The sequence below is a fragment of the Colius striatus genome, chromosome Z, assembly GCF_028858725.1.
Source record: "Colius striatus isolate bColStr4 chromosome Z, bColStr4.1.hap1, whole genome shotgun sequence".
Taxonomy (NCBI): Eukaryota; Metazoa; Chordata; class Aves; order Coliiformes; family Coliidae; genus Colius; species Colius striatus.
Window position 1 is genome coordinate 78930055 of NC_084790.1, and position 9170 is coordinate 78939224.

Here is a 9170-nt window from a genome sequence, read left to right on the forward strand (position 1 = left end):
TGTCATGAGTGCTTGTTTCCTCAGGGATCTGGCAAGCCTTTCCCACCTTTCCTCACATGCTTCTTTCCCCAAACCCTTTTCTCTCTTTGCGTGTCTGCAAGAGAGTTGTGTTCCCTTGCCTTCTTCCTAGTATCTGGCCTGGTATCAGTTGGGACTGGTGGTGAGGGAACCTAGGACTTCAGTTTCCTTTTGTGATAGTTTATTTTTGGGAGAGGGAAGTAGTCATGTACTTTATTTCCAGGTTCCTAATTTTTTTCCTGTGATACATGAGCACCACACGAGGATCTCTTCATAACATTTTCAAGAATACACATCCCGTGCTCTCATTTCAATGATTTTACACCTGAATTTACTCTGGTTGCTACTTTTTTACTTTAAACTAATTAATGTATCTTCCGTCCTCCCAACATAAACCCATCTTCTCTCCCTTCACACCCAAGGTTTGCTCTCTGTACACTTAAATAAAATACAGCGCACTGTTAACCCTTCAGGGTATACCACTGCCACAGCTTCAACCCCTGGATTAGGAATGAAATAAACTCATAGTGATGAATCAATTAATGTATAATCATTATGTATTGCTTATGGAAAGCATCTTGCGGTTTTGTATTACCATCCTACCCCTGAGAGACAAGTTTTACTATCTTTATGCAATTCTTCACCTATGTCTACAAAAGAAAGCTAAAATAAGGAGATCTGAGTGAGTATTGTGCTTCACATGACTGCATTTAGAGAAGGGAAAAGGAAAAAAAAAATATTAAAAATGAAATAAAATAATAAAACAAAAAGCCAAACATAATCCTCATCCTTCAAAGCCCCATCATGCTTTTTGACTTAATAGTAATTAATCACTACTGGCAAGAAAGTAATTTTTTTCCAGGTAGCCAGAGGCACATTTTTATCAGGATTAGCTAATAAATCAGCGGCATCGGTAGAAAGGAGTTCAAACTCTTCTCGGATGTACTAAATAAAACTGATCTCTGAAGCGCTGGCAACTCAGTGTCTATTGAAGCTTCACTCAAATCCTAGCCTGCAAAATAACAATCATCATCATCATTTTTCCTTCTAAAGTCCAAAACTTCTAGGAGGTTTTAAATGACTGTTTCTTTCAAGATGAACTCATGCAATTTGGTTTGATGAGGTGACAAGATTTCCCACCTGGCTTTTTTCCTAGGTTGCAGCTTCAGAACAGAAATGAAATGAAGGGAAATGAAGTTAGTATCTTGCTTAATTCAGGAATATGTGATAAACACATCCAAGCAAGATAAATGATCCCTCTCTCTCCCTCCCTCCCTCCTCCCCTTCCTGAGTTAGTCTCTGTGAATACAGGCATGCAGTAACAGAAAACCTGAACTGAAAGCGGAAGAATTCACATCTATGAAACAGAAATTAAAGTTAATGTATAGATTGATTAATTACAGGTTTAAGGTAGAACGCAACAAAAGAAAAAAATATCGACAAATCAAAATAACCTCCCACCATCACAAAACTATTTTATCAAGACATTAGCCCAAAGATTTCCTCTACACTATGATGAGTGATTCTCTTCAGTGTAGCTTTTGCTGCTGTTATTTTTTATTTGCAGAAATCTTAGATAATTTTTGCAAACACATGCGCGCATACATGAGCTCAGTGGCTACTCTCACTATTCCTCATCTATTAGATGAAACCTCCCGGGACCTTTCCTTCGCTGTGTTTCTTACTATTATTTTTATTGTTATTACTAATAATTATTATAGTACGGATGTGATATTTAAATGATGCCCATCAGACCTTGATGTGGCTTATAGAAAGATAGTCTGAAAGGAAAGCAAGGTTTGAAAGAGCCACACTGACCATCATAAATAAGAGAAGGGTGTTTGTAGCGACCGGCAGAAAAGCAAGGAAGAAATATCCTATAACTTGAACTGAGTCCCTGGTCCCTGAGCCCTGAACATTTTCTGTAGCCTGTGTAAAACTGATACTTTGCACTGTCAGGGCATATTTTCATTCGCATTTCCTGAGGGTGGAACAGAGGAGAGGAGTGAGTGGGAAGAGGAAAGAGATGCTTACTAAACATGTCGTTAAGTTCAAGATTTACAACTTGCCAAGACATCTGGAAAGCTGGGAAGCCCGTAATGCCGTTACCAGTGACTCTCGCTGTCAGGAATCCACCAAGCTGGAGTAGACACTGTTACCAAGCCTCTCTCTCCTGTAACAAATATAACTTCCACACCCCTGTAGCCCCCTGCAAAACCTTTTCTCTTTCTGCACTGAATCTGGAGTCACACCCCAATCGCTTCTAATCTGATTGTTATCTTTTCTTGTCTTTTGTTGATAACTACACATCTAACGAAATAAACACAGACACACACAAACATATATAGAGAACCTGAGTTAATAAAGTGACTCACTTCACTCTTGAGTTTCTCCTGCTTGTAAGCTGGGCTACCGTGCAAATTATCTTCAACTTCTTCAAGTCTTACTTTCCCACCCAAAGATCCAAGTATCTCTCTCCCACTACACACACCCTCCCCCACCCCCAAAACATAACATCATCTAATCTTAAATGCACCTCTGGAGAGCCTAAGCTAAGCAGGGAAAGGAGCGGGCACAGTTAGAGCGAGCGAGGCATCGCATGGGGAGTATGTCTCCACTGCCTTTAAAGAAAATCTAAAAAGTTCCTGGGATGGACTTTGGGCACATTAAAGTAATGCTTGGAATATGCCTGCTCAGAGACTTCTCCCCTCTGGAAGTAAACTACCATCTATCCCTCCTGGCTCACCCTATCCAACACACACGCACACACACATCATGATTTTTGTACACCCCCACACACCCCTCACCCTGCTTAAGATAGGCTTTTTTATTGTTGTTTATATCCCTGTTCCCACTCTGAACAAAATAAAAAATTAAATACCCACTCCCTGGACCAACTCACTCTCATCTGTCTCGGACTTTGGAGCAGACTGCAAATAATAACTCTTACAGAAGTAAAAAATAAAATAATTAAAAAAAAAAAAAAAAGAGAGAAAAGAAAGAAAAAGAAAAGGCGCCGGTGTCAGATCGACAACAGTTGTAAAATAGGGGCTTCCCAGCTCGGCACCAAGACATGGACAGACGGACGGACAGACACACACCCCTGGGTGGGAAATGTGCGGCTCCCCGGGAGGCAAAAGCAGCCCGCCGCTGGTTTCAGCACCACGGCCGGAGGACAGCTCCCCGCCGGCCCCGCCGGCGCTCGGGCGCTCGCCCCGGCGCCCGCAAGTGGCTTTGCCTGACCCCCCAAAAAATGGAAAGAGGGGAAAGACACAAAAATACTAATAAATAAACCAAATGGACCTGAATCCCTTCTCCCTGCTTCTCTTTCTCTTTTCTTTTTCCAGGAGGGTCTATTATTTCTTTCCCTGCCCCCCCAGACTGCCGCCTCCGGGCCAACCAAAAATTAAATAAAATTAAATGAAATCGAAAGGAAAGAGAGGAAAAGAGATCCAGAGAGGGAGCGGGAGCCTGCCTTCCTTTCCTGATCTCTCCCGGGAAAGTTCAGGAGGTAACTCACCTTTGTGCATGCCAGTGAACCTGTCCTTCAGCACCGTCAGTTCATAGATCTTCCCGAACTCCTCGAAGAGCGGTTTGAGGTCTTTCTCGTCCAGGTTACGGGGGATCTGCCCAATAAAGAGCTTAATGGCATCGTGGTCCTTCATTGGGATGGTGGATGGGTTTCCGGGACTATGGTTTAATCCGTTCATATGCCCGTTGGTGCTGGGGTTGCTGTGATTGCTACTCAGGCTGGTATTGTCTGGTTGTCCGTTTGCTAACGTGGCCATCTTTATATACATAGAGAAAATCTTCTTTCCTTTTTTTCACCCTCTTCTTTTCTCTCTCCCTCCCTCTCTCCCTCTCTCTCTCTCTCTCTCTCTCCCTCTCCCTCGCTCTCTCTCTCCCTCTCCCTCTTTCACACACACACACACACACTCTCTCTCTCACACACACACTCCTCCCTCTCTGTCTCTCTCTCTCTCTCTCTCTGGGTCTGATCTGATTTTTTTTTTACATTGAAGATCTGTGTCCTTTCCGTTTAAACAGGCTGGATCGGTTCAAATTCCCAGCCAGACTAGGGGGTGGGGTGTGAGTGTGTGGATGTGTGTGTGTGCGGGGAAGGGAGGCTGGGGGTGGGGGATTGCTTTTGCCTCTACTCTGGCTAAACCCCCTCCTCCCAACCAACCACCCCCCGTCTATCTGCCCGGGAGAAGCTTAATGGTATCTTCCAACACAGCCCCTGGCTATAAATAGCACTAGGCGCATGGCTCTTGGAGAGACAGTCAATTTCTATTGTGCCAAGTGAGCAAAGGGGAACGGTTGCGTTTTTAGGACCAATGATGATGATTTTTTTTCTTTTTTTTTTCTTTGCAAGTCCTCCGATCAATCGCTGTCATTATAATTTCAGTTATCATCGGGAAAAATGCCTTTTTTTCCTTTTTTTTCTTTTTCTTTTTTTTTCTTTTTATTTGAGAGAGGAGGAAAAAGCAAACCCAAGGTGTTCTGACTTTCTTCCTATTATGACGATGTTTCTTATTTATCATTTACTCTTATTATGATTTCGCAATTGATAATAAAAGCAGTACAGATACGGACGAATCCTCGGGCTCAGAGGTTGCTTTTACTGTTGTTGTTGTGGTTGTGATGTTACAAGCTCTCTTTACTATATCTGTTCGTCTTACATCTAAAAAAAAAAAATGCATGCTCTTTAAGCTCTTTTCTTAAAAACAAACAAACAAACAAACAAACCGTTGCTGATGATGACATCAATCTAGGTTAGGCGTAAACTGTATTATTATAGCTCTTTGGAGGGAGACAAAAAACTACCAAGATGACTATTGTTAATTTTCATGCTGCTGATATTTATTTTACGTACATTCAGTGCGGGCGTTATCTCCTATACTAGCTGCATGTGGGGTGGTGTGTGTATTGGAAAGGGATTGATTAGATAAGATTTTCTTGCCCGACTTTCAAGACATCAGGATATTCTGTCTCTCTCTGATGGAAACATAAATCGTATTTTGTAGTCATCAGGGATCGGGAGTTGCTTGTCCGAACAATGCTCTCTAGACAAAGTGTACTGTATGGTGGAAATGAAATCAGCTCTCCTTTCTTAGCATCTGGGGATAGGGAGGGCAGGGAGGCTCGGATTAAGGACACAACTCCCCCTTGTCCCCCAAATAATAACAGTAATCCGGACAGTAACAAAACAAGACTCTGCGTGTGCTCGGAGCAATTTCCCCCCCTTTATTTATTTATTTCTTTTTCTTTTAATTCCTCTTTCCCCCTTTTCCCGTGCAAGCTGTGTGGGGATGGAGCTCGGAGAAACACCAGTGGGCGAGCTCGAAGAACCCTGCGAGTTACCTGGTCTAAATCGCCTCCCCCTCTCCCTCCTGCTCCCGGTCAGGCTGCAGCCGCACGGCACCCGATGGTCTTCCCTTCCCAGTGGGTGCTCGCAGATTCCCCCTCCGAGCCGCTTTCCCCTCACTCCTCCGGCACGGCGGGGGCTCACGGCCATTGTTCCCTCCGCCGCCGGCTGCTCCCCGCGGCGGAGGCGGCTCCGGGATGGAGTGGGAGGGGGTGGGAGAGGGCGCGCTGGGAGCGGGACACCCCTCACACACACACTTTCCCCCATCCGAGAGCCAGGCAGGGCTCCGGTAACACGTGTGGCAATAAAGGAAAGGGTAACTGTGGAGGGATGAGGTTCTTGTTTTAAATTTGCAATGGTCCTGCATGTTTTATTGACCGAAATTTATTTCTGTTTAAAAACAAACAAACAAACTAAAAAAATGAAACCACGATACCTTTGAAACAGTTCTTACTTTATTTGTCTTTCGGCTTAATAACAGAGTAGCGAGGCAGCGTCCTGTCCCACTCCGCCCCCGTCCCCCGTCCCTCCCCCTTTTAAAAAATAGAAATAATTGTTAAATAAACAACCCAGTGCAGATGGCTCATCTGTTACAACTACTCCTGTGCCTGCGAATCCGCCCGTGCCTTGACCAAGGCAGGAGAGGGGCCTGATCCGGAGAGGACAGGGGTGGTCCGGGACAGGGTGCGTCAGGGCTACGTCCCTCCCCTGGGACACCGACGGGCCCCGACGGGGAAGGAGAGAAGAGGGGGAAAAGAGGGGCCTGGATCGCCTCCCCCCCCACCCCCCTCCCTTTCCTCCCGAGTCCGAATCTGGGGTTGACACTCGAGCAGAGCCCCCAGCAGTCCTCGCTGCCTTTTACGGCTCTTTAAATATCTTTCGCCACTAATGGGAAGGCAGCTGCCGGCAGACGCCTGATGCCGGGCTGGTGGCAGGCACCGCGCATTGTCTGCTGTCTGACCAGGCGTGCTATTTATTTGGGTCGAAGGAAGAGGGGGGAGTCTTGTCTGTCTTTCCTTTCCTGGAACATAGTTAAAACGTTTAAAGGCTAAAGACACGGAGATCTTGACAGCCCAGAAGCCGCATGGAGGGTAAAACAACCCCTCTCCCAAATTCCCAGCCCCAAGACTCACCTGCTTTCAAGTCCTGTCTTGTGTCTTGAACTGTGATAAGAAAATGACAACAACAAAACCCACATTAAACGAAATCTTCCAGCACCTCCCCTTCCTACCTTTAACTGTGACACTGAAAATTTTAATATCCACTCTTTCTGTACCTTAAAACTGCACCAGTGATAGAGCTGGGATGGCTCACTGAAAGAAAACATAAATTTGTTAGAGCTTTTTTCAAAGAAGGAATATCTACTACAGTGAAAAGTGAAACAGCACCCGGAGCTGATCCACTCGGGGAATAGCTCTGTTAACACCTTGTCCACAAGCAGGCCACTCTGCCTGTAATCACGGCTTATCCTAAATGAAAGTCAACTAAAAGAACAGGGCAGTGAAAAGAGTTGGCTTTTGCTCAGCGAGGGGGTCCCTTTTACCACAATCTGTCTGTTTTTAAAAACTTTGGGCTGGTCCACGCCCTGTTTTCCTGGAGCCATAAGTATAGTCATTTAGAAATGGATGCTGTTCAAGTACAGCCCCCTGGTGCACAGGCACAGCTGTGAGGGGTGGCAGGATGAAATAATACGGACACAAATATTGCTACAAGGATGAACACAGCTGCTGCTGGGGATGGAAATAAGCTATACCCCATAAGCACCTTTACACATGTACGAGGGGCTGGACTGGATTTTAAACAGATACAGGCAAAGGAGGAGTGAAATTATTATCTATAAACCAGCTCTTGCTGAACAGTTCCCAAGTGAGAAATGTTCCCAGTGTAATCACAGTGGGTCCAGTTCAGTAGCAGGGGAGTCCACGGGAATTTTTTAAGAATTGGGTCTTTTGTAACATGGTCCAGCTTCTTCCAGAGAGGAAAAATTATTTATCCACTTGGAAATGAATTAAGCACTTGAATATTTTTTCCTTTTTTCTTTCCCCCCTCCCCCTAAAAAATTGTATACGTGCCAGAAAAAAGCAATCCCCTCCTGAGTCCATTTACAACATCATTTGCTCCTGTTCCTCACTCTGAGTAGTGCCTTTTCTTGGGGAACACGAATGCTATTTATTTTGGGGTAGATTGCCAGCAATTTATACCTCCTCGGAAGAAATGCTACCCCAAACTGGCACAGCTGGAACAAGGCACTGACATCGTTAGACGGGATGCAGCAGGATCAGCCACAGGTAATGCACACCTCGTGTGTAAAAAGGTTTGCAGACCAGATTTTCGCTTTTAATGTGCCTTTCAAAGGGCTTGATTGATTGCTGTTAATCCTGTGAACAACTTCGGTGTTGTTAACAGGACTACCCGCATTAGTAAAGGTACTCTGAGTGCATTAGTATGCTCCTCGTCCCCATGACGTCAGGAGACAGCATTCCAATGACTTCCAGGAGGGCTGGATCAGGCCCTTGCTAGCAGCAAGTTTTTAACGAATATCGTTTTTTGCAGGGAAGAGGGGCATAGTGATGCATCAGTCCTGACTATCTTTATTCTCCAGGAAACGAGCAAGTGAAGAAGAAAGGCCAAAAGGTTGCTGGAGGGGGATTCTTCTGCTGAACTTCAAACCTCTGGGCCCAGAGCACACAGAATCATTGAGTGCTGAAGGGTATAAAATAAATTGCAGACAAATTTTGTCCCAAATAAATAAACAACATGCATGAATTTTGTTTTAAAATAGTGATTTATCCTTCTTTAGATTTAGATAATCGTATCAGACTGCATACTCCTGGACTTTCTTCTAGCTTCTTTTATGGATATTTTTGCAAATAAAGCATGAGAGCATTAGCAACAAAGATGTTATCTCACGTCTCAGATATGGCACACAGCTACTGTTAAAGGGCCCGATCCTGCCAAATTCCTCTAACTCAGTTGGGATTGTTTCCTGCAGCTTGTTAGTCTATGTAATCAAACAAAATATTTGAGAGCTGCATGTGAGCTTCTAATACATCTAACAAAAAGAGAGAGACCAACTGCTAAACTTTGAGTGAGAATCCAAGCATCAGGGAATGGGCTTGATCCTGAAAACCTTAATCTGCATTGTTATTAATCAATCTGCTGGGGTCAGAGGGATTATTCATCTGAGGAAGGATTACTCATGTGAACATTTGCAAGATTGGTCCCTGAATTAATGCATGAATCAGTGTGGGCTGTATTCTTTTTTCTTTTTTTTTTTCCCCTTTTTGTTTTTTTTTTTTATTCCTCCTCTGCCTTAGTTAGAATCAAAAGGGTTGATTGAGAAGAGAAATTAAAAACTACTTGCATCCGAAGGAGCTTAGTACAGGATTGTAGTCAATGTAAGCAACAAAAGGTATCTCTGTAATAAAAACAGAGCTGTGTTTATGGAGGCATTTTGTTATTAAAGTGGCACCAGTGAGTTTCAGGTGATAAAGTGCAGGCTGCATAGAAAATGGGGGTTAATAGAGGACAGGAAAACAGAAGGCATCATGTATATGTGTGTCTGCATGTGTATTTAGACATAGGCTTTGTTTAGACACATACATCCACGTCATTACTTTCCACCCAATGGATTCTACTATCTAAACAGAACTCTTCAGAATATTCCTATTACCCATGTTGTGAACACTGTAAACATGTTGTATCAGTCCTTTGAAAAGAATATTGAGTTTATTATCTCCCCATCCCTTTTCCATAATATGTATGTCCCTGTACATAATGAGTG

The 9170-nt window shown here is 44.0% G+C and overlaps 1 protein-coding gene across 46 annotated transcripts in view; it reads right to left on the reverse strand.

Moving 5' to 3' along the window:
• CELF4 (CUGBP Elav-like family member 4) overlaps positions 1-3833 on the reverse strand; it is a 688894-nt gene extending 685061 nt beyond the window's left edge. For 45 of the 46 annotated variants that reach the window (XM_062019311.1, XM_062019290.1, XM_062019282.1 and 42 more), the window contains exon 1: positions 3539-3818. In XM_062019311.1, coding sequence (XP_061875295.1) covers positions 3539-3818 — 280 coding nt within the window. Of the gene's footprint in view, positions 1-3538 lie in introns of all 46 variants that reach the window. The other variant, XM_062019331.1, reaches the window with a different exon arrangement.
• Positions 3834-9170: the final 5337 nt, after the last annotated feature.